At 39.7% G+C, this 26,798-nt stretch overlaps 1 protein-coding gene across 6 annotated transcripts in view; it reads left to right on the top strand.

Annotated features, from left to right (window-relative positions):
* The window catches only part of NALCN (sodium leak channel, non-selective), a 290,775-nt gene that overhangs the window by 197,230 nt on the left and 66,747 nt on the right, over positions 1–26,798 (top strand). For all 6 annotated transcript variants that reach the window (XM_036893731.2, XM_036893732.2, XM_036893733.2 and 3 more), the window contains 2 exons: positions 15,085–15,221; positions 16,501–16,642. In XM_036893731.2, coding sequence (XP_036749626.1) covers positions 15,085–15,221; positions 16,501–16,642 — 279 coding nt within the window. The remainder of the gene's footprint in view (positions 1–15,084; positions 15,222–16,500; positions 16,643–26,798) is intronic.

Here is a 26,798-nt window from a genome sequence, read left to right as displayed (position 1 = left end):
CTGGTGCGGATGTTGGGTTCCAGAAGGTGAGGAGTGAATGACAGCTAAGGAAGGAAAGATGTGTGGCCAGTCCCTTCCTCTCAGGGTTCTCATACTCAAGTAAGTTGCCAGGCAGACCACTGAGTTACAGACTGATTGTTAATTTTTAAAGATATGTTAGCACTATTTACTACAGCTCTATGCAAACTTTTTTCCCATTATGATAAGCATAGGGAATGGTATTTGTGCAACACACTGCGAATCACATGCAGCTGGAGGCATCAATATCTAGGGTTCCTGCTGCTCCAGGAGACGCTCAGCTGCCCAGAGAGCAGAGGATTGATACGAGAAGTTGTAAATCATTATTGGCTCAGAGTTGGGAAAGTCAGCATTTTACACAAAGCCCATGATGTTCCCCAACTCCCCTGGAAGCTGCTCTGAACCTCTTGTTCAGAGATGACTCTTTTGTTATCAGTTTACATATTATTACCCATTATTTTCCTTAGTTAAATCTCAAAAGATCATCTTATGTCACATTTGATCTGCTCTGAAACTGCTTCATTATTAAGCTTTTTGAAATGAATTTTTAGGTCAATTAAGACATGAATCACAATGAAATCAGTTTAAAGAGATGAAGCGGCCAAGACAGATAACTGTCTCGATCAAGGTTCAAGCAACAAGTCACATCAAAGTTTAGAATCTGAAAACGTCAATTACCAGAGTAAGACATAGCCTAGAAGTCAATGCAAAAGGGGAAAGAGCCAACAGGAATTTTGGAATTCAACAGGTAATAGTCAGGGGTCAGGAAGTTCTTCAAAACTGAGAAAGTACCTGTCAGAATTCGTGTCCTCCTGTGGTGGGATGAGTTGTGTCCCTTGGAAAGATCTAGTGAAACCCTAGCCCCCCATACCTGTGAACGTGACCTGATTTGGAAAGCGGGTCTTTGCAGATGCAACCAAGCTAAGGTGAGGTCTTCCAAGTGAGCCTGAATCCACCGTAAACAGTGTTCTTCTGTGGAGAAGAGGAGAGATGCAGAAAGACACCCAAGAACACCATGGAATGATAGACACAGACAGGAGCAAGCTAAGAACACAAGGAGTGCTGGCTGGTCGGCACCGGGACCTGGGGAGAGGCCCAGAGCAGACACTCCCTCAGAACCTCCTAAACCCACAGACACTGATTTCAGACTTCCAGGCTCCAGAACTGTGACACAATACATTTCTGCTTTAAGAAACCATCCAATTTTTGGTATTTTGTTACAGCAGCCTTTGGAAACTCATACAACCTGTAGAGTTTTTTCTCTGGCCTTACCAAGTGACTCACCCTTTTCGACCCTGGTAAGTAGGTAGCTGAGAGCACAGCTTGGTGCGGAACAACCGGTGCACTCAGAATGCCACCCGAGGGCAGCCTTCTCAGCATTGGGAGTCATTTTCTTCTTCCCTTCATTGAACAAGCCCATAAAAATAAATTTTACAAATTTGAGACTTTCTTAGAAGGTTTCTCTGAGCTCTTCCAAAACTTCATTCCATGTACAAGTGACCCAAACTGGATCATTTTTAGAGGATTTTGGTTTCAAAACCTTGTTCTTTACCTCCTCCTCTGGCACTCAGGACTTTTTATGAGTTAGTGTGAGTCTCTTTGCCTTTGAACTAACACAAAATGACTTGCCCAAGGCTGTTAAGGTTTATACTGAGGAGCTGTTGATTGTATCATTCTGTAAGTGCTAATTCAGAATTACTTTTATTACAGTTTTTCATAACACTCTGCAAGATAACCCCTCAGTTTTGTTTTTTGTGTTTTTTTTAAGTGAGGTTTGGAGGGAAGACATGCCCAAACCAGGGGAGAAGCTCACTCCTTGGCTCTGCCTGAGCTCGTGCCTGGCCCTTATCCCATGGCTTAACCATGGGGGTGCTCTCTCATTTGGCTTTTTTTAATCAAGAGAACAAAAATTTGAGAAAACTAACAGCATTTTTTTCTTCAGATCCTTTCACAGGCAATAGGAAACTAGATTGTCATGATTCTAAGAAAAATGTGTGACAATCAGCTTTCCGTTTCATGCAGTGTCTCACAGTCGTTGAATTGCAAAAAGCCTCTTCTGTGAGCAGTGGTAAGACTTGTCATGAGGAGTTGGGCCAGTGAGTTTTACCTCACGTGTACCCAGCACCAAACCAGGCTCCACTGGAGTTTTCATTGCTCTCATTCCTTTTGGATTCAAGTTTTACACATCACATCTGTTCTTTGTTTGGATAGTCCATATAATTTTCCATTCTTCCCAAAGCATTTTTACTATCTGATTGTCCATTCATTTAAGCTCTTTGAGTCCCTACTGTGTGCAAGACAGTGGGCCAGGCACTAAGTGGACAAGAATAAACAATTACGCTCTCTACTCTCATGGAGCTTACCCCTGAATGGAAGAGTTGGCCATAATCAAATAGTCACACCAATTCATAAACATTTACAAATTGAGATGACTTTCTTCAGGCAAGAACACAGTTTGTGGAGTTGATTGAAGACCATGACCCAGATAGGGGTCCAGGGAGGTGAGCAAGGATAAATGCATGAACTAAGCTGTGAAGGATGAGCAGCAGTGAACTTCACAGAGGTGTTAATAGGAGAGCATTCCAGAGGGCAGGGAAAGCCTTCAGCATGACCGAGTGCAGAAATGCAGGAAGCCCAGGGTAAAGTGTAAAGTGAGCATGGAAAAGTAAGCAGGGGGCAGACCATGCAGCACCATGAGAAGCATGCTAAGAACGTCTGCCTTTGACCTAAGAACACTAGGAAGCCACTGAAGGTTTTTCAGCTGGGAGGCAGTGGTGAATCGGAGAGCAATTTGGGAAGTCAAGTCAGCAGGGACTTGGTGAGTTTGGATTTAAGGACATAGTGAGAGGGTCTCAGGGATGATTCTTGGTTTCAGGCTCATCTCTTTGGTTGTGCAGTTTCCACCAAGCCAGGAAACAGCACAGAGCTCTTACTGAAGGAAAACATCGCCAGCTCAGTGTCAGGTGTGTTGTTGGTGATGTGCTGGAGACTGAGAAGAGACATATAACAGCAGTTGCAGGTGCGCTTCTAGAGGTCGGGACTGAGGGCTGGCTGGCTAGAGATACAAATGCAGACATTCAGTATAATTCTCACTCATTTGTCCGGTGCCGAGCATGTGCCAGGCACTGTCTAGGCATGTGGTATAAGTCAGTGAACAAAGCGAACAAAAATCCCTGCCGTCTTTGCTTCTTAGGCCTAGTTCCTGGCATTTTCATAAGAGTGAAAGTTGTAAATCTGAGTGAGACTGTGCAGGATGGGAAGGAATGAGCTACCAGACCTTTGAAGGAAAATGTTTAATCGCCGTTGAAGTTCTGCCCTTAGGGCAACAAATACTCTGCCTCTGTTTTTCTCCATGGGAAGTTTGGCTTTGGGTCATCACAAATGGTCAGCCCTCTCTGTCTCAAGTTCAGACTCCCAGCAAGAGATCTGATTGGTCCAGCTAGTCAAAATTGTTACTTTTAGGCCAGAATATCATATATCTCTGACTACCTCAAGATGCTCATCATCCTTACAGAAAGCCATTAGCTTTGAACAGATCTAGATTCAGACCAAACGACAAAGAGGCCCACCCTGAAATTCAGCTGGTTTCTTAGACAATCAGTTCTTCGAACCCTCCACCCTGGCCTCCGCTCGGTGGACCTGGACCCAAAAGGAATTGTGGAGCAGTGAGCAGAGACCATGCCCCCAGCCACCCCATTCTGGACCAGAAGTCACACTTGTAGCTCACTGGCTGAGGATCCGGGGGAGGATTGAATCAGATATGAGACACGGTTACACTGATTCTTAATAACAAAGGTGGCCGAGAAATTATGGAATTTATCTAAGACCAGTGACTGGTGTTTTTTTCTTTGTTTATAATTCTGTTTCCCTGTACTGAAAGGTCAATGATTTCATTGTCAGGCTTTCCTTATATTCTGCTCAGTGCACTTGCTCACTAGTAGGCAGAGTAGAAGATGGGGTATGCCTAACATACTCACACACAGTCGTGTGACTATGGAGTATTTTTTACTCTGATATTAACAAAAGAATGATTTAGATTATTTCTACGATGAGAAATGTATACGCATGCTATTTTGTTTGCTGTCCTATTTCCATACTGTTTTGCATAAAATATGTTGATTAATGTGAGTCTTTATAGTGTGTCTAATAAGCCCTTTTTGTCAAAATACGCAAAAATTGAACAACTCTACAATCTACCACAAGCGTACTCAGGAATGATACTTGGAAAATGCATGATTCTTGCCTGGCAAGGAATTACTTAATGGGACAGAGCATGGCAGGGTTTCCAGACCCCAGTGTGGAGACTCAGTACAAAATATGTGTCTCCCATCCCTCCAACTTCAAGTGTGGTCTTTACACTGATACTAGTTGTATATGTACTAAGATGGAACAAATAAGCACATTTACCATAGATAATGTCACACTGTCAGAGAAAAGATACAAATAAACAAAAGGGAGTGGCCAGAACGAACCCTATGGAGTGAGATTGGAGTAATATATATAGGTATGAACTCAGTTTATTTTAGGATAGAAGATAGATATATAGATACATCAAAAGACACATAGATACATGGATGGATACATATATATGATTCTGTGGTTACTTAAGATACCTACATAAGTACTAAATATACACATGAGCACACCTGGTTTCCTTTATGTACATATATTTCTCAGCTCTGTCTTATGAGCTACCCTAGAAGAGCCTAGAAACAGCAACATACCAGCAACACCAAGCAAACCCAATGCTAAGATTTTCATTTTTAAAACCATCTCAAATGAAGCAAATCACAGCACTTTGGAAAAATGGCTGATTCTAGAGCTGACTCAGGGAAAACGCAAGTGAGACTTAAGTATTTTTTTGTGGAGCCAGAGAAGTAAAGATGAGAAGAGCTTTTAAAAAAAAAAAAGAAAGAAAGACAAAGGCATTTCGAAACAGTAGAGGAGTCAACCAAGAGCCCCCTATGGCCAAAGCAGGAACCACCTGAGCAATAAAACACGTAATAGTGTTGGGTTATAACCCAAAGAATGAAATGAATAGCCACCCAACCATACTCATATACAAGTAATTGAGAAAAAAATGGAGAAGTGACAACTCTTCCTCACAGAACAATCCCAAATAAATAATGTAAAGAAATGGGAATAAGAGAATAATAAATTAGGGAAATAGAAAATCACCACTGAAACACTGAGATTATAATTGTGGCAGGCAAGATCTACTACTGAATGCTAAAATTAGTGTGTGCAACTTTAACAAGTAGGATATTTGCATAGCCTCCAAGTATCTCCCCCCAAACTCTTTTTTAAATTACTGTGATGGCTTTAACATGGGCCTTCAAATTATTTGATACTGCCCCATCTCAAGAGATAAAGCTTAATTCTCTTCTGGAGTGTCATCTGGGATTAGTGACTTGCTTCTAATCATGGTGTAAGAAAAGAGAAACATTGTAACTTTACAGAGACAAAATCTGGCAGACACCCCTTACTCAAGTGAGTACAATTAAGGTCACCCAAATGGAGGCACATTAATATCATATACCCCCTGATACGATGGGATGAGCATATCAACTCCATGACATTCTTCCAGAAACATCTGTAACCTCAGTCTAGACATGAGAAAACATCAGACAATCCTAAATTGAGGGACTCTTTAGAAACTACCTGCCCAGGTCTCCTTAAAACTGTCCAAGTCATTTCAAACAAAGAATGTTTGAGAAACCTTGCAGCCTAAGAAGATATGACAGTGAAATATAATGTGGATCCTGGGTGGAATCCTAAAACAGAAAAAAAACATTCATGCAAAAACAGGGAATTCCAAGTAAGTTCTGCACTGTTGTTAAAAGTATTTGACCAAGGTTAATTTCTTAGTGTTGATAAATGTTCTGTGGTTATGTAAGTTGCTAACATATGGGTCAAGGGTATGCAAGAACTCTTTGTACTGTCTTTGCCACTCTTATGTAAGTGTCAAATTATTTGAAAATCAAGTGTTTTTTGAAATGGGATGAGAATTTGCCCCGGTCCACTAGGCTAACATAACAGGTAAACATGTAAATTGGCTGCTGTGTTGCCTTCAAAGACATACACATCTGCAAAGCTTATGCCTTTCATGTGTTGCATAGAATTTATAGTTGATTATGCTTTTTCAGTCTTAAGAAGTTGGGAGCATGCACTTCATCAAGAGCCACATGCTTTTTATGATTTTGTTTTCAATAGAAAACCTGATGTGACCTGTCTTCTCTCCTCTTCATCTTCATCAGTCATATAACTCATCTGAAATTGGAACAATTGTTTGTGCTGATCAATATGGCTGATCCCACATTGTTAAGAACCTTCAGGAAGGATAATAGAGCGAGGAGAACAAACCAAACGGGCCACGACAGCCTGTTGGTGGCCACTGCCAGTGCTGCCTTTTTTGTTTTATCTCCTCACCATCATGTTTTCATTGTTTTCTGTGTATGAATGTACAGTGTGAGGCCGTGGGGCCACAAAGGTCCTGCCCTTAATTAAAAATATATCATCTTAACAGGAAAAGATGGACACAATTAGGAAATTATAATGCAGAGTCCTGAGCACTATGGCTGAAGAAACGTAAGGAGCGCAGGGCAAGACATGCCTAACTCAGGTTTTAGACATGCTGGGAAAGTGCGTCTAAGAGTGTTGAATTGAATTTTGTTAGAAAACAGTCCTTATGAAATTGCCGAAGTAAAAACGCATCTATTGCGTTTGAAAGTGTTGTTTTGATGAAGCAATTCAAAAGCTCAAGCTCAGTTTCTTGCTATATGACCTGGGATGGCTGATTTAAGCTTCTTGGACCTGCCTGAATATGGAGCTAATTATAGTACCTACACTGGGGGGCTAGTTTAAGGATTAAATAATGTTAGCAATGCAAACAGTTCAGCATCGTATCAACTACCATTCGTTATTCTGAGAAATCTTCCTAGAGGAGAGGATTTTTGAAGGACCTATAAGAGTCTACCAAGTGTGGAAGGAGGGTGTATAATAGGCAGGGGGAACTGTGTATTCACAAACAGAAACATGTGACATAAGTCTATGAGAGGGACACACAACCAATATTGTTAGAGTATGCACAGCAACACGTCAGAGGATGCTTGGTGCCATGCTAAGAAGATTAGGATTTCTTCTGTGTACAACTGGCCATCCTTGAGTTACTTTAAGGACCAGGCACATGATGGTGTTTCTTATTTAGGTGTTCTGAAAGATGGGTTTAAAGGAAAAGCTAAGAAGGAAACCTAGGAGGGTTGCAGGGGTGGCAGTGAGATCAAACCTGGATGCCCTGCAACCACTGGATTCAGCAACATGGGAAATGCAGGTGCCTCTGGCGAGAGCAAACCCACCGAGGCGTGGGAAGGGACCTGAGCCCGGGAGGGTGGAAGAGGAGCGGGAGGTCGATGTAGACCAGCAGTGCAGACGGTGAGCACAAGCAGCTCTTTCCAGGAGCACGTTTGAGAACGGGAGGAGAGCAGCGAAGGACATCAGACCAGCAGAAATGTTTGTCTCACTCTGTTTCCATTTTCATTTTTTACATCAAAAGTCTTGAGAAAAATAAATCAATTGACACAGGGAACGGGAAGAAATTGGAGATAGTGGGAAGGGTTGAGGTGCCCCAACACAGGATGGAGGAGGGGTGGACAAGACACAGGCCGTCCTCTTCTCTGATCCCGGCTCACTGAGATGAGACCGTTTCACCCAGAGTTAGCAGGTACTGTGGCACAGTGATAGCAGGTACTGTGGCACAGTGATAGTGGTGGTTTTAATAGCACATGTCCCTTGAATAATCCGAATGCAGGCAATATGCTACCTCACTTAGGTATCCGTCATTTACATAAAAGTGTGAAAATCCTCATTTCTCATTTGGGAACATTGAAATCCAAAATGGTTAAGGGATTATAAAATGGAACAAAAATTTAAGTCCACATCTTCTTACATTTTTACTGTTTTTAATTTAGGCTATGCTATCTTCTATGTTTCTGAAATCAAAACAGGGAGGACAGTTATGTGAGCATCAATTCCATTAATGGGATTTTAGGGGACAATAATATAAGAAAACTTATCTACTCAACACAATTTGGTGCCCTAGTTTTTCAATAGTATTTTTTCCTGGTACTTAGTTCTGTTAGTGTTTTCTGCTAGCCTAGCCTCTGTAAGCCTAATTACTTAAATTGCTACAAAAAGTAACCTTCTGAAGGATCTTTAAAGCCTGTAAGATCTTAGGCTCAGTGTTTTAACAGCAGCATGAAAGTGAACACTTTGTGTACTTCTTAGGGATATCATAAAATGGCATAAAAGCAGCAGCACGTGGTAAGTGCTCTGGGCTCCCAAGCCAGGAAGCGCGCAGTAGCCACTTAATCGCCCAGCGCACCAGCTCCCCTGGGACAGATCTCGGCTCTCCATTTTCCTCTGGAGCATGCTGTGAGGACGAACAAGTCACAGCTCTGACTCCATGGAGAGATGTAGGAAAGGAAACACCACATGCCATTAATCAGCTGAAGTTATGAAATTACTTTGAATATTTTGGGGTGTCAGCTGTCCTATTAAAATGTAGTTTCTATGGCCTATGAACCAAGAAATAGAGCCCTCCAATTTACATCAATAAAACCCCAATTTGACCTCAGAAGAACTGGTTTTACTAAAGATTTTTGTAAGGGGGACAGGATTAGTGAGAAACACTTTTTAAAAGAAATATTTATAAAGCATACAGTATTGTTGTCCTATTTGCTGACGGACTTTTGCCCAGGGCAATAAAGAAAAGGTCCTTCCTCCTAAGAAACTACTTATTGGACCCAACAGGCTAGTGAGGGCTAGTCTTCATATTTGTATATCAAAGTTTTATAGTAACCAGGAATATTAGTATAAACCAGTATGTTTGATCGTTACTCCAGCTATCCCGTCTGTTTTAACCCAGTAGTCGTGTGACACAGGTTGTAAAATCACAGATGCAGAACAGCAAGAGCAACTTCCTTGAAAAATGATAGTTTAAGCTTTAAGAAGGATCTTGATTCTGAATTACTGTGTCATATATAGATCCAGGGAAAAACAGCCACAGCCATCACATGAAGGAGCAGAGAATTCAGCCTTAATTTACACAGGTAACAAAGAGGAACTCCTTTCTCCAGACGGCAGATAAGGTGGCCATTTTCCAAGTACGGCACAGTCACCCACTCCTCAGTTGCATTAAGCCAGGTCTATGCACATTTTTCGAACTAGCATGGACTAGATTTTTTAAATGTGAATCTTTCCCATGTCTGAATGTTTTGTAAATTGTTTTCTCATAGAAAATCCCACCAAAATTACAAAAATTTTTATTTAATGTAATCCTTCCATCCAGTTGTTTGTCACAGCACTCAGAAAGGAACTGAAACTGAATAATGTTTGAATATTTTAACAGAAAAAAAGCACAGGCTGAAATATGGAAGATTTAAGCGATGAGGCAGAACGGGGTATGTGTCATGCAGAGCAATTACACCCAACTCTCTTGAGAAGCACAAGGAAAGCAAAAGGCTTTCAGCCGCCCGATGTGTAATGATATCTCCGCAAGACAGATGCTGAGCCATAGAAAAGCACTGCGCTTAGATGATTTATATTTTTTAAAGCTCAAGGTTTGAAATTTTTTTCTTTGATTCTAATTTCTTCTTTGCAAATGTGTGTGTGTTTTTTTTTTAACCATGTGAGTCTGTTACCGAGCTATCATCTGATCTCCGTTGCAGCCAGACTCCACTCCACGCTCAGTTGAAGCCATTATACACTCCTTCCTTTGTACTGTTCTTTATGCAAGTTTTTATGATATAAAGAATAAAATCTTGGGGCTGTCTGCACTATATCCCTTCCATTCAAGAATCATGACCTTTGAAATAATTTTTAAGTGGACATTTACAACTATAATTACTATATGTTGGAAGGCCTGTTTTTGTGACACAGTATAATGATCTTAAATTATGACCCAATGTAATCAATATAATCCATATTCCTCACTCATTTGCCTCAAAGGAAATTTAGTCTTAGAAAAATCTGTGCTTAAATGTAAGAAGGAGAAAGAATTTGGATAAAAGATAGAAGGTCATTTTATGACGTATTAAAGAAACTTAATAGTGGCTTCCAAGTACCATACTTTTCTTTGGTGGCCTCATCCTTCCCCTTCCTCCCAACTCTACACACACACACACGTCCCATCTTGTGCTTTCCTCTTTTCTTTCTCTTTTTGTATCTTGGTTAAGACCACAGACTGGGGAAGGAGAAATGGTCAAGGTTCTGGTGATTAGTAGCACTGAAGCAAGAATTTAATGATTTTGTTCAACTGCAAAATTTGCCCTTTTTACTGAACAATGAAATACATCAGAAAAATGCATTTTGCTATATTTTTATGAACTGAATGCACCCAGCACCCAAATCAAGATTGACTGCCCCTGAAAGGCCCTCCCTACCTTCCCTTTTATTATGCTTCAGCCCCATCCCGGGGTAATCGCTTTCCTGAGATTAAGCAGCAAAAATTGGTATTGTCTGGGTTTTTTTTTTTTCAACTTTAAATAGAATCTTTCAACTTTACATAAACCGAGTAATTCTGTATATACTCTTTTATCTGGCTTCCTTCAGTCAACATTATTTTGTGAAATTCACCCAACTTCTTGTGGTTGGATGTAGTTCATTGATTTAAATGTTTATATATATCTCAATTTAACTCTCCATTCAACTGCTGATGGGCATTTGAAGAGTTTACAGCTGGGGACTCCTACAGATGGTGCTGCTGTGGGCTTTGGGGGGCATGGCCGTGGTGCACACATGCACACACTTCTAGCAGGTATACGTCCAAGAGATGATTTGCTGGGCCACTAGATTTAGGTTCATCTTTAGTTGATGCTGCTTAACTGCGAACAACAGAAAAGAGTACTTGGCAGCTGCTTCAGGAAGAGGCCCCTTCCTGCTTGTAGAGGATGCTGTCTAGAGCCTCAGCAGTGAGGTCCTATATTTCTGCCATTCACACAACCACTCATCTTTGTCTATTTTAACTGGCCCCTCCGCACATCTATGGAGCAATAATGCCTGATATTCGAGAAGATGATTTTCAGGATCCTGAAGAACCTTCTGAGTCATCAAAAAGAGCTTCTTTGCTCTTTGTAGTTTTACGGTTCAATGATCATCTCATGCTGAATTCTAATTCATTTATTCACCAACAATTGTTATATTTCTACTCTCTAGAAAGTGCAATAAAAGTAAATTAAAAGTGGGGTCTTGCCTAGAAGTAGCTTATAAGCTTTGGGCAATATAAAGAACTAGACAAATTAGAAAGACATGAGTCATTCTATAGGCATCACTACAGGCAAGGTAATTCTATTTTTAATACTGGTAAACTACATATGCTAAACATACTCTAGGATGTTTGGTTAAATGTCACAAAATTTTATGACCAAGCTCAATTCTAAACATTCATCAGTTCATTAATGGCAGACATAAACTTAGCTTAAATGCCACAGAATCTAATTTTATTTTATTCTGTGACTCTAGAAACACCCATACTCCACACCAACAAATTCATTCAGTCAGTAAATAGGTATTTTCTGCTTATCTCTCTACCTATCAGGATATAACTGTAAATCCTTTCATTTCCCTTATCTGCCTCGTATTTCCAGTTATCTGCTGGAGAATTGAGCTCTGCCACCAGATCAGTATAATTAGTTATTCAACAAATATTTGTTCAGCTTACTTTGTGTCAAATACCATGGCAGGCCCTGAAAATGGAACAATGAAAAACCCCGACATGATCCTTGTCCTCCTAAAGTTTACAGTCTCAGGGAAAAGAAATACAGTGTTCCAGTGGCCACACACTATAATTTCAAAGAATGCTGTATGTAGCAGGTTTAATAGTGTCCTCCCAAAATTCGTGTCTACCTGGAACCTCATAATGGGTCCTATTGGGAAATTAGATTTTTGCAGATATAATAATCAGTTGGGATCATACTGGTTTAGAATGGGTCCTAATCTCCAACTTTGGTGTCTTTGTAAGAGAAAAGTGAGGGAGATTGAGAAGACACAGAAACACGCCGGGAAGAACGCTGTGTGATGACACGGAGATGCTGGAATGATGGCCACAAGCCCGGAACACCAAGAAGTGCCAAGAAGCTGATAAGAGTCAAGAGGGATTCCTCCCTGGAGCCTTAAGAGAGAGCCTGGCTCTACTGATGCCTTGATTTAGGACTTCATGTCTCTAGAACACCGAGAGAATAAATTTCTCTTTTGTTTTAAGCTATCAGTCTGGTAGTATTTGTTATGGCAGTCCTAGGAACCTAATATAATATGTATTAGAGTGAATCATGAGAAACTGCGACTTTTTGACTGCTTTGACCTACACAAACAGCAATTTCACATGGTCCACCCCTGGGTGCTGTGAGCTGGTGAGAGGAATTGCTAGTGGAGCAGGCCAAAGATAATGAAGAACGGGAGAGAAAGGGGAAGAGAAGAGCAGAGGACCAGGCATATGCAAAGGTTCTGAAGCAGAGGGTCCCGCCACCTTTGAGAACTCCAGAAGATGATGCTCGGACGTGGTGTCCTCAGGGCTGGACAGGCAGCAAGGACCCCATGAGCAGCAGCGCTTAGAGATTAAGAGTTTTGTTTTAACAGCATTGAACCCCATTGAGGGTTTAAGCCCAAGGTGAGAAGATTGCTACTGCTGCAGATGGAGAACGGGTTCAAAGGAGCCAAATGGATGGTGAGAGCGTGGAAGGAAGTGCAGAACCCCCAGGGGCATCTAGGGAGCCCTGGTGGGGATGAGAGAGTGGGCAAGCAGGGAGGTTTTCAGGAAGGAGCCCCAGATTTGTGTTTTGGTGACAAGTCTTGAGGAATATACCATTTTCCCTTGTGTCTCTTGGAAGACATTTAATTCTCATAAAATACACATACCAGCCCCGGTATGCCCGGAGCCCCAAGGTTGACTAACTTGATTGTGCATAGCCATTCTGCTGCCTGAGAAGTCTCAAAATAGAAGTAACACCTTCCCATGTTTCTCATGTCTCCCCTTGCTCCTCACCTTGTGCTGCCACACTTCATGTCTCAGCTGAGTAGCCGTTGTATCTGTTGTCCTTATCGGTTTACGAGACCTCTATCCATCATAATGTGGGCTCCAAGAGAGCAAATAGTGTGCATTGGAAATTTTTATATCCACAGAACTCGGTGCCGAACCTGGCCTAAGGGACTTGATTTATAAGCAACTGCATCCATGGATAAATCAATGAGTCATCAAATGCACAAACGGAATACCTTATTCCCAGTCTGTCTTCCCAGCCTGCCTTTGACCTTATATAATTGCCTCTCTCTGTGGTTGGACTTAACATTATCAACTGCTTTTTCTTTTTCTGTATATTTCTACTTAACCACAGATGAATATTTTGGTATTAGTTGTGCCAGTAAACTTCTGGAAAACCAGTCTCTTCCTCATGAATCTTCTTGTGTACATATGCAGCCATTTGTCTAATTGCCTGCGTCTCTTGCATATTTTTATTTTGTACTCCAGGGAACTAATTCTTTATCACGGCCATCGCCATAAGTATCAAATTATTGAGCATGTGCCATGTTCAGTGTTTCACTCTGGGAGGGAGGAAGGCAATGAATAACAGTGGTCCCTTCCCTAAAGGAAATTGCCACGTAAGACAGAAAACTGAGGACAAGCCACCAAATGTAATAAGATGTACAGGCGGCTAAGGCAAAATGTTTATATTCTGTAAAACAAAAATGTAAGAAAAGTCTCTATAGTGGAATGAGAAAAGAGCCATGCTTTCTGCACCAGAAATAAGAAATCTCACCATGAGCTCATAACCAGCTGGACAACTGAGCCATATATTGTATTGAAATTAGGTCATTTCCCCAAAATGCAGCGCTCATGTTCCCTGTGGCCAGTTTGGATAGCCCCATATGAGTACAGGGACGAGTTGCCACCTCTCTTGCTGTTATAAAACTTTCTTGGCCTCTCATGCTAATCTTTCCACAAGCCCAAGACAGATTGCAACTGTAAGTAAAAACATACCTAACAGGGATAAGAAGCTAATGGTTTTTGAAACATGCATCTCTTTCCCCATCCAAAAGGCTGCCTGAATTTGACATATTCTCTGAATGGGGTCAGTGGGCCAAGATGCAGGCTGGGAACCAGGACAGGAGACAGGGTGGACGTGGAGAAGGTCATTCCTGTCTGTGGAGAGGCCCAAGAGGAGGTTGGTGGTAAAAGGAAGGAAGCAAGATTGGCAGGAGAAAAAGCCTCCGGAGGGGAAAGAGGGCAGGATGGGAGGCAGAGAAGCCCGCTGCCTCTCTTCTCAGGCCAGAATTCTGTAGCCAAATCCGTCCTATGTGTCTCCTTAGCTCAGCATTCGTGCTGGTTTGTGATGTGAAGTCTTGGCTTTCCTAAAACCTCATTGGTAGAAGCATAAAAACCATCTTATATGTAAATAAATAAGTGAAAACCATTTCCTTGTGATTCCTTGCTAAGCTGTTTTATGGCACATAATGTAACGTTTACCAGGTATCTTTAGAAACAAATAGAAAGCTCTTCCTTTATGTACCAAATGTGTTGTTTCCATTTTGAGCTTTTCTTTTTAATTGGCTAGAGGAAATGACCAATTTTCTTGTTCACAGGTTCCCTCTTTTCAGATAGGACCACTTAGGATTTTCATGTATTTTCTATTCTTCTGATTTCTAACTGTAGAACACGTATCTATAAAACAAATTTTATTGTTTAAATACATGAGGGATAATGAAAAAGCAAACAATAAAAAATAATGTTTGGTGTGAAAAGGGGCTTGCTTATATATGGATATAAAACAAGTTTTTTTCTTTCTTTTTTTTTTTCTGGTTTAGTTTTTTGTTTAATTTGGTTTTGTTTTTGTTTTCCTGGTGCTCAAAGTTTGAAGGCAGAGCAGAAAACAAGGCAGGTGACAGATGCATACTTGGTAGAGCTCTGCTGCCATCTACTGTTTCTTCATGCAACAACTCATTGTTTTTTTGATCGAAAAATGTGTTTCATTCAAAAATCTAATAGTTTATGATTCTCTTCTATTCTTTTTTCTTTAGTTAAAGCAAAGTGAAGCAAATGCAGACACCAAAGAAAAGCTCCCTTTGCGACTTCGAATCTTTGAAAAATTTCCAAACAGACCACAAATGGTGAAAATCTCAAAACTTCCTTCCGATTTTACAGTTCCTAAAATCAGGTATTAAACTATTTCATTAACTGTATATCTCAAATGCACTGTAACAATTCACCTTAAATTTAATACAGCCTTCTTTCAAACTCATGTGGATGTGGGGTTTTCTGTATTATTATCTGTATTTCTACTCTACCTCTGGTTTAAAAACCATTGACCCCTTTAAAGCAGTCTATTCAGAGCAGTCATTTGACAACTGTATTAGCTTTGGCAAGAAGGCTGTTTCTCCCTGAGATGCTTCTCAGGTATTTGGCTTCCCAGGTAAACTGCAAAGGTCCTCCAGGTTGCCAAGAGATGACAGGTAGACATCAGCCTCTGATCCTCAAGCATGTAAGGATTAAATTGCCTCTGAGGCCCATTTATTTTCAAGTAAATAGGGAAACGCCACTGGTCAGGTTTCTGGACAGTATTTGTTTAGAATTCAATGTCTGATTACAGTATAATTTTTCTTCCACTTTTAAAGCAGAACTATGGTATTTCCCACTCATACTAACTTGATTTTCTACCACTTTATCCTCCAGTTAGGCAGTTGCAGAGAAGATGCAGTAGAACATTTATTTTTAATAATTAAAAGTAAATTCTCCCAGTTACAGCTCAAAGATCACAAATAGAACCAAAATAATATGAAATATGGCATCTTTATGTAACTAGTTTTAAAAACAATTCTTTGGGGAGAGGTTATAAAAGCATGAGGCTGGTGCCTTAACATGTAAAATTCAAATGGAAATACATTTGCATTTCTGCTTTTAAAAACCCCAGAATTTAAACCTGAATCTATAAAGCATACAAGAGTCATAAATTACATTCAAGATTAGTGGTTATCTGCAGAGATGTTATTTGAATTCTCACCATGTTTTGGAGATCAAATGAGGTAAGTTTCTTCTGAATTATTTTGAGTTTTTAAATGTAAAATTATCTCTCAAATGTTCCTAAGATAAATGAAAGTTCAGAGAGATGGAGCTAATTATTCTGAGTTCTAGAAGGGGGAAAGGGTATCTTCTTACCACCATAGGATTCAAAAACTACCATCGCTTATTCAATATTATTGATTAAAAGTTATTTCAGGGACATTAATTTTTTTAAACAGGAATGGCTGAAAATTCAGAAGCTTTCTCTAATCATTGTGGTAATTAAATCAAAGCACTACTCTTGGTTTGGCATGTCTTGTTTTCTATGAACTTTTGTCACTGCTTTACGTCAGCTCAAGCAAACACGTAACCTCAATCTCCCAACCCTGCCCCCTTTCATGAATAACGTGTGCTGTACGAATGCGTCATTTGCAAAGGGAAAGCTTCATGAAGCAGTTCATCGATCGCCAGCAACAGGACACGTGCTGCCTCCTACGAAGCCTCCCGTCAGCCTCCTCGTCCTCCTGCGACCACTCCAAACGGTCTGCAGTTGAAGACAACAAGTACATTGACCAAAAAGTAAGAATCACAGCCTCAAATAACTGGGTTTTTCTTAAGCACGTATGTTGGAGAAACAAACCCCATAACTGTCTGGGGTCCTGACATCGAAGGTCGCGGGAGAATAATGAAGGGAATAGTTTTATTTGTAGACACAATCATTAAATCTAATGTTTGTAAATTTGTGGATTTAATTTTGCACTTCTACAAGCCAGCCATGTAGCGGCCATGCGACTTCGAATAGGTGGGAAGCCGCTTCAGCCCTGCCTTCTGTCACATGCAGAGGACGGGCTGTGATCCCAGAGGGCCAGCCCAGGTTTAACAGCGGCCTGCGTGTAGCCTTCTCCACTGTGCTTACTCTGTCATTATTCCAGGGAGACTAACCAGAGCAAGTTTCTCTAAAACCAGTCAAAATAACTACAACTTAAGGAGTGCTTCCTATGTGGCAAGGACTGGCTCTAGGTTCATTATCTGACTCATGTTCTGATTTACCTCTTTATCATTTGAAAAGTAGATAGGGAATTTTTTTCCCCTCAGAGTCCATGGTTAGAAAATGAGAGATGAACTAACAAAGTTTGTAAAGGAGAGTAAACATTAGCATTTGCAAAAGCATCTGATTGACTTGCAAACATTTTACTTTGGAAGCCTAGTTTACTTTTTATTCCTTCAAATGGTTGCCGCCTTTCTTCTGTTGCTTATGATCAAATACTTAATTCTCTATTATCCTGTGAAAGTAAAATTACAACTCCTTCGTCCTCCAAGATTCTCTATTTCTCCCCATCCTCCCCCCTCCTACAGAACTAAACTTCCAGAGCACCTTGCCTTTGCTCCTCTCCTACTTCTTTTCTCCCATCCCCTCCCTGAATGAAACTCTTCTCCTTCCCCTTCTTGTGTCCCCAATTCCTCAGTTCTCTGCTGCAGCTTAGTGATTTGGTTCTCAGTTATTCAGGAGATGATTCCTTTGTAGTAGATCTCTTCTTGTTCAAGGATTTCCATTTGTTTATTTTCTTTCAGTCATCTGCAGTTGTTATTCCTCTGTCTTATAGATTCCAAGATTGTAGATGACAAGTCTGATGCCAATACTGTTTTCTTTTTTTTTAACATTTGAACATAATTAGGTTTTTCTTTAGTTGGTTGCTTGACAGGATTCTTTCGGGAAGCTTGGAAGACTTTCTACGTTTCCTTGGACTTCAGAAACTTTACCAGGATGTACTTTGTATGTCTTTTCTCATCAGAACTGCCCAAAATGGGGAGTCTTTTCAGTTTGCAGACTAAGATATTTGCCAGGGAAATTTCCATTTAATATTTGCTCCATTATTACTTTTCCATCTGCTTTTTCCTCCTATTTTTCCCTTGTGATTGTCATCTCTCGGTTTTTCTGCTTGATCTTCCAAGGCCACTAATTTGGTCTCAGCTGAGTTTGAGATTTAAACTTGCCCTTAAATTTTGTGTGAAAGATGATGAAATGTGTTTGTGTGTGTAGACACACATAAACACAATCTCTTAATTCTCCTTAAGGACTTTTACTCTTTTTAAAACATTAGCATTTAACTTGTCACATCCCTTTTCCACAATTATATTTCATTCGATACTGTGTACAGGGCATGGAAGCAAAAGTTCTTATCTTGGTTGACAATTAAGTAGGAGCATAATGGCCAGGTTTTGGCCAATCAGTCTGAAATTGCATTTTACACGCTAGAGCACAGATTGTTTATTTCTAAAATTTATTCAAAAGCAGACTTCAAAGCAAAAGTTTCAGCATGAACTCCCAGTTTGGGCTGTGGTTGTGACCAGTTATGTCCAGGAAGAGGGCCGAGAGCTATCATTTATGCCCAAAGTGGCAAATCCACAACATGTTGTATATAACCCCTACTAACATTGTCCCATTGGAAACACAAAATTGAAATTAGTGCATGAAAATTTATTTTCTCTCTAAAAGCAAATGGGATGTTTCTCATACTTCCTAAACAGAATATTTTGAAATTCTTGAGGGGAAAAGAAGGATTATCCACAGATATGTGGGGCCTGGCTCTGGGGAGGAGGTCTGAGGAGAATCTGGCACACCCTTTCCGCACCTGCCCTTATCCCTCCCCAGGTGATCTGTGAGGGATTATAGTCAGAGACCTTCCAATGTCATTTCTGATGTCTTTCACATCCTTTTATTTTTGTGGCTTCTTTTTATTTTCTCATTTAACAGTTATTTTTAACCAACTGAAAGTAAGATAACAACAGTTTAATTCTCTATTTTTATACTCAGCCTCTCTTATTATTTCCTAAATATAATGAACTAGCAAAGACACTGCTCATCGATGTATGCAAGTCACTTAGCATCTAAAAGAGACTGGAATTCCTTTAAGAGTGCAGGCAGTCTCCAGTCTGTAAGGTCAGTTGATTCAAACACACAAAATGTGATCTTATACAAGGAAAGTTATCAATGATGGTTGGGTTGCTCTTTATCCCAGTGTCTTGCCAGTGGGTTTCAGCCCCGAGCAAATTCACTGTGGATTCAATGAGACCAAAGAAATGACAGTGCAACATTCTTGGGCTGAAAGGGTTTATACCCAACTTTATTCCTACAGTGGCAGGTTAGTCACTAGAATCCCGTCCACTCAGAGCGAGTCTGCGTGCAGCAGGCCAGTCTCTGCCTCTGCGCCTCTCTGCCCGCGCAGCCTTCTCAGTCTCTCTGTCCTCGGTGCTGCCACCACTCCAGCCTCTGCTCTGCTGCAGCCGTGCAGCCCAAAGCGCTGAGCGGAGCTCTTTATATACGTCTATAACGACGTACTGCCCACACGTGTGTAGTGAGCCAGCTGACCAGGGCCAGGTGAGAATCCCGGCCACGGGAACCTTCACTTTCTCCACACGCTGTTAGCGCCCATTTGCACTATTTTTCAGCAAGCACTTGGAAATTTCCATTGTAATCCCAGCTGCCTTTGGAAAAGCCAGTCTATGTCAAGCGGATGGCAGAGTCCTTTGCTCTGCATGCAGACACCCTCCTAACACTGTACAATACAAATTAGGCTGTCTTTGCTCAAAGGGTGGTAAGAAATGAAAAGAAGGTGAGAGGCCGGCTTATCAGAGACTCTCCTCACATGAAAAAAGGAACAATAACACCTTTCCCTTAACAATTTCCTACAAGGTGAAATGTCTGACTCCCACTACCCTTGAAGGAATCACTCTCCTGCCAAGGAAAACACTGAGTCCCCAGGAACCCGAAGATCACAAGTTAAGGGAAAAAGAAAAACCTGATAACAAAAGGTGGGGCGAGGGGGTTGATTAAGCAATGCAGGAAACCTGAAAGCAGATGTTAGCCAAGATCTTCTTGAGTAATTACCCTGGCTTTGAACAACCGTAAGTAATTCCCATGGCAACCTCACTTTGCAGAAACCATGTTTTTAAAAATAGCCCTGCTTGATTACCTTTATCACATAGTTTAAAATACCTGTCTTTCTCCCTGTAAACCAGTGAGCAGACAAAAATGTGCCATCTGCTAGCTATTGTTGCAGATCCTAAAGGAAAGAGGGTTTTCCATCCTCCGCTTGGGATGAATGGCTGTCCTTCCAGACTTGAAAGAAATGGCTGAATTCCCATGTTCCTTTCTCCTGCCACTCCCCACACCTGGGACATCTCCAAGGGGTACCCTTGCCTCCTGATCAAAGGATAAGCCTGCGATCTTGAGAGGAGTTTTCTTTACTTTCCAAGCAGAAGGAAGTCAGGCAGTGGTTTTCTCCATACTATTGAAATTAAGCCCTAGGTTTCTTAAGTATAGTGCTTGTTAATAAGCTGAGATGTGAAGTTGGCGTCCCAGTAACCCAGGAAAAAAAGCAGCACACTTCAACCCAGAAATGAATCATCTCGTCAAGGTCAAGGTTTCCACTGTGGTTGGATCTGGGGCTCTCACTGCTCTTGAGCTGAGCTCCCCAATCTTCCTGCCCTGCTGTCTTGGCTGGTTCCATTTCTGGGGTGAACCTAGAATGTCTGGGGAACGTGAGGGAACCTGAGAGTCACATCAGCCTGAGGCAGATGGAGGGATGGGGGCTGTCCCAGCCTCCCCCTTGTGCCCCTGCATTCCTAGTATAGTATCAGAACGCATATGATAAAGGACAGAGAGTGTTTCCCCAGCAATAGGCAGTTTCGGTCCTCTCTCTTCCCGGCTTCCTTTCTGCTAAGCATACAGCAATTCTGCAATAAGCCTTCAAAATGACCAGCTGACACAGGTGCAAAATAAGAAGGAAAATGAACAAGTAATTACTATGTTTTGTTTACCTTTTCATTTCCACAAGTCTTCAATGTTCACTCAGTCATTCAAAAAACATTTGTGGACCACTTATTCATCTGGCACTCTTCTGGGCCATGGGATTTAGTAGTGAGCAAGACATGAACTGTGCCCTTATAGTCAAGTGGGGAGAAACATGTCTTAAGTTGATGAAAGTCTAAGTATTTCAGGAACATGAGACAGGACCCCTAAGTCCTTCTGCAGGAGCAGGAAGATTGAACAATATAGGAGGAATGTGCTTCAGGCAGAAAGGGAAGCATGTGGAAAGGCATGGAAAGCATAAGATGCTTGACATAAATGTGACAAGCAGAGCAGAATAGTGATTAAGTCCAGCAATAGTGATTAAGTGGTGGAGGTTCCAATCCTCATCTATAAAATAGAGACAATACTTAGTTTAATGGTTTGTTATGAGAATTAACTAATATATATTAAATGCCTAGCATTGTACTTGGCATAGCATATGTTATGTGCCAATCATACCAGATAAAAAAGGTTACTGATATTAAATAATCCATGAATTCAGACTCAATAGACTTACATTCATCAATCAAGACAAAGGATTTTCACTTGAACAAATTAACCTTTAGATGTAACAGTCAAGTTAGCACAATATATTAATTACTGATTTATTGTCTTTATTGTCCATGAGTCTGATATTTTTTTACTCTAATTTTTGGTATTTCAGTTAGTACCTTCATTGCCTACCTAGTGTCTTATGCTCTCAAGAAGTAAATTAAATTGTTCTGGAAAGGTTTACTCTTCACAAAGCTGTGTTGATTGCTGTACAACATTTTGTAATTTTCTATGTGATTATAGAGTGTTTGATGATTTGTTCCAGTAACTCCGTACATAGCAAGTTACTAATCTATCATTTCCAGGATCAACGTTTACTCACTGACAACAAAGAGAATAGCCTGTCCTCATCTTTAGGGCTTTTGGTCTTCTAAAAGAATTTTCTAAAATAATAGCTCCGCATCTCTCAATGTCATTAAAGATGTATCCCTAGGAGAACAGTGGGAGGTCATATGACACTACCACCTAACAATGGCCGGTACCGCGAAGATACGAAGTAATGTGGTCCAGGGGAGACAAGAAGTGGTGTGTGCCAGACCAGATATGAGAACCCTATATACTCTCTTTAGAAAGAAATTAAAAATGCTTTAATAGGTAATTGAGCACTCATTTATTCACGGTAATGGAGAGGAAACAAAAAGATTTATAATACAAATGAAAACTTTTTTCGCTGTCTTTGATCTTTGCAGCATGTTTTTGAGCTCAGATCAAAATACAGCTGCATGTGAGTGCACATTTTTTCATTCAACAGTCATATGCAAACTGCGCTGGGTTCTGGGGGAAAAAACATGTTTTGCCCCTTTGAACTAAAACAGGAGTACGGATTCCCTCTCAGTTATTCTTTGTGCAAAGTAGTTCATTGTGTGATCATTTTTAGTTTGGGATGGTATGTAATTTGTTTGCATTCTCTAGGTTTACAAGCATTGCGGGTCAAAAGTCAGTCAGTAATAAAGGTAATATAGAAATTACCTTTTATAGGTAATAAAGAAGACTCTTAATCGAGAGTTTTCAGTACTGTCTCCAAAACAAGTACCAGAGAGCTGAGGTTGCAGCTCTCTATCTTTAAATTTACATTTTGCTTTACTTTTTAAATGTTCCTCTTTTTGGAGTACAGTTGTCCTTGTAAGTTTATTTCCCATTAAGTGTCATGCCAGTCTTGGTATGTTATGCTTGTGCTTCTGTTCTTGTTATTTGGACCTGAAGTTCAAATACAATTGAGTCATAGTTGGAGACCAACTGCTCCCTGGTACCATCAGAGTGCCATGGATTTTCAACTCACAAGCAGCTGCACATGTAAAAGCCTCTGTCATTTTCTCCCAGAATCATGCATCCACTTGTCTTTTTGTTTTCTCTTTGCAGGTTTTCAATCTTGTTTCTCTGTGTATAGGAGCTATAACCGTGAAGTCATCTTATCTTTTATTTCTAGAATTTATATCTACCTAGTGCATTATAGTTTCTTCCCAGTAAGCACTGTGTGTTAAACATATCTAACTTTTTTTCCATAATTCAAGATACTGCTTTTCCTTCATCCTTTGCATCATCAGTATCATTAGAGTCGTCCAGCTGATGCGAGTTCTTGGGGATTTGCCCGAAGCTGCAGTGACACAGGCTTTCGTGTTAAAGCGTTGTCATAAAATCCAAGCGCAAAAAAGTCGAGCCAATCATTCCCATCATTCAGTTTCTAGTTTTACAACATTATCCTGTATATCAAGTGAAGTGACGCATTTCAAAATAAGCAGTCCTCCTTTGTAGTTTTTACCTGATTCACATTTGCTATCTCACGGATTCACTTCGTAAGAAAATAAAACGTGGAACAGAAAGGAGAGCCATCTTTTAATATGGAGAAGTGTATCCATTCTTTAAATCTGTCTCAAGAATGAATTATGCACAGTGGTAGACAATGGAGGCAAATGTAGTGGATACAGAATACACCATCTTTATCATGTGGAGCTTATGACCTAGTGGGATTCCCAGGAAATAAGATATTTCACACACAGAGCAGGGACCAGCGTGTACAGGGTGCCTTGGAGCCCAAAGGAAAAATGAAGGTGTGAGATTCTGTGTGTGTGTGTGTGTGTGTGTGTGTGTGTGTGTTCACACATACATATTTGTATATGTTTTTTGACTTTTATGCCTGGAGTTTTTTCAGAGTTTATAACTTATAATGTTGAAGTAACTTAAGATCAGAAATCTTGACCCATCAACTGAAACTCTTTTTTCACAGAATTCAAATTCTAAGACACATTTCAAAACTCCATAACATAGTATTATAATGATATTCACCTTTATACACATTGTAATATGACTGTTTTCATCTTGCTGCCACTTACACTAATCAGCTTTTTAAATTCTTTCTTTCCAAGCATAATATCAATTCCATAAAAAGTTTATTTTATGGAAATATCCTGCCACCCACATGATCTACCATACGCACTTTGGAATTCATTTCAGTTCACAGGTGCATGAAAAATTCAAATATAGTCAGATAACATACCTACCACCTTCAACCTATGTTATTTTATGTAAGTGCTTACTTCCAATGATTATATTTTATGTGGAAACTTATTCAGTAAGGTGGCTCATTACAATTACACAACACCTTTTTAGCGGAAATGACATCCACCAAGCCCTGTTCATTGGGCCATGATTTTATGCTTCATGGCCCTATGTCTTTATAAACACTTCTCCATTTATTATCAAGTCATTAATATTTTCAGTGTGAGAAACTTTACTCTTAAACTTCTTCCCAGTTAGAAATGTATTGTTAACAACTCACATCAAAAAAGTTAGTTAAATACTTGTAATATTGTGGTTTTCTTTCTTGAATAAACATTAATACCTTGTTTTTGAAGGTCACTGGAGGTAAACAATAGCTTTTGGCTGAGCGCTGCAGGGCCCTAAAGGTCTCTCATAGTTCTTGGTAGGACTGGGGTTACTGCCAGATGACTGAATAAATTAAATTGATCATCTGGAAAACTGAAAGTTGTGATGGATCCTAGATTTCAAGGAATCAGTAAAGTGAAAAATATAGATACTCTAACCACACTAGCTTTAATGGGTTAGAAGAGTTCGTTGAGCTCTTCTAATGCTTCAGGGTCATGATTCTGAAAATCAATTATGCATATATAGAACAAAGAAAACACTTGGTTAGTTTAGATTTTGCATTAGGATTTGAGATAAGTAAGAGCTTATACTATTTGTAAGCTAAGTCTTTAAAGTCAAGCAGATATTATATTACAGTATACTTTGGAAAATGCTTTTTTAATACTGTTAAGTCTCATGACATTTTACATAGACTACATTACATAGTGAAAGATTTGAGCACTGAAGCCGTACAGTCTAGAGTTCTAATCATAATTCTGCAATGTATTATCTGGGTAACCTAAACAACCTAATTTCTATTAATGTTATATTTCTCAACTGCAAAAAAAGTGATTATGATACCTACTAATGAGGATTAATTTGAAGATAAAGTTTAAAGATTATATATATATTATATATAATACCCCGACACCTGATCAAAAAGCCACGAAAAACAATAAGGACTTAGAGGATTTGAAATATACGATATATCAGCTTCACATAATGGACATTTATGCAGTTCTTCATTTGGTGATTGGAGAATACACATACTGATTCAAGAAAACATGAATGATTTCCAAAACATGACCACTTACTGTACCACAAAGGAATTCTAAATATAAACCAAATTGATATCCTAAAGAAGACATCATTTGATGAAAATATGATAAAATTAAAAACCAAATAACAACCATAAAAACACCAACATGTTTCAAATTTTAAAAACCACTTCTTAATAACTCAGAATAAAAAAGAAACCACAATGAAAATAAAAAGTCTAGAACTGCAAAATAATGGACACAATATTTATATCAAACTTATGAGAAGTAGCCAAAGTCATTTTTAGAGGGATAATTATAGCCTTGAATGCATCTATAATAAAGGAATAAAGGCTGATATTAATCTTCCAAGTATTCAGTGTAAGACTTTATTAAAATATCAACCAAGAAAACACTAAGACAGATGGAAAGAAATAATACAGAAAAAAACAGATATTAATCAAATGTGGAAAAAAAGCAAAAAAAAAATCAAACTAAAATTCTGTCCTTTGAAAAAATTTAAGTAGTAAATCCACATCAAATTTCAAAAAGAGAAAATGAGAGTCATTGGCCTAGTTTTTTAATCTACTTGAATTCCCACATGAAAATAAACAGAATACCAGACAACAAAACCAAACTTTGTAGATAACATTTACAACAAAATAAGGTAATCCACAAACTAAATAGAAAAGCAGGTACAGACAAAATGATAACTACATGATTTGCATGATGCCTTAGTCTCTTTGGGCTCCTATTACAATGCCACAGACTGAATGGCTTAGCATTTATTTCTCACAGCTCTGGAGGCTCTGAAGTCTAAGATCGAGTTGCCAGCAGATGTGGTTTCTGGTTTCTCTTCCCGGCTCACAGATGGCTGCCTTCTTGCCGTGTCCTCTCATGGCAGACGGAAAGTCTCTTTCCATTCTTATTAGGGCACTAATCCCATAATGGGGCCTCTATCCTCATGACTACATCTAAACCTAATTACTTCCCAAAGTTCTCATCTCCTAATACTATTACACGGGGGGTTGGGGCTTCACCATATGAATTTTGGGGGCACAGAAACATTCAGTCCATAACATCATATTGGTGCGTGTGGAGAAGCAGCCAAGGTCAGTTACAGGGCATCTAATTTCTCTGGTAACAGGAGAATACTTGCTTAGCTCTACGCTAAAGAAAAATTTCCAAGAGTGCAATCAAAACTGAACAGACTGGTGCCTAGAGTGATCAAGGAGGAAGTAGATCCAGATAAAATTCATGGTTTCAGAGGAGCGGGGAACAGAGCCAGGAAATCTCAGAATGCAAGTTGCCACATTTAATCACTATATTAAAAAACAAAAGAGGAAGCTCTGAAATTAGAAAAAAAGATACTGAACTTCTCAGGAAAAAAATAATTTTGCATAAAAATAAGCAACAGAAAACTGTAGAATTCCCTACAAAAGTTATAAGAAAAGAAAGAATAAGGAGCAGAATACTGTCCCTATAGACAGTGAAAGCTAGCCGTAAAAATATGCCCACTAATGGCTCAAACTGTAGCCTATTACAGAATGAGTTAAAAGATAAACAAGATACATAAGATTGGAACAGTAACATAAATAAGAATTAGAAAAACTCATACATAAGGTGCCAGAACTCAGGAAAGAATGATTAATAAAAGCCATAAAGACTAACCCGGAAAGAACATAAACTGAATACACACATCAGATGATGC

The sequence above is a fragment of the Manis pentadactyla genome, chromosome 17 (genome assembly GCF_030020395.1).
Source record: "Manis pentadactyla isolate mManPen7 chromosome 17, mManPen7.hap1, whole genome shotgun sequence".
NCBI classification, from domain to species: domain Eukaryota; kingdom Metazoa; phylum Chordata; class Mammalia; order Pholidota; family Manidae; genus Manis; species Manis pentadactyla.
Note: the sequence above shows the minus strand (reverse complement) of the source record. Positions and strands in the feature narration are given on the sequence as shown.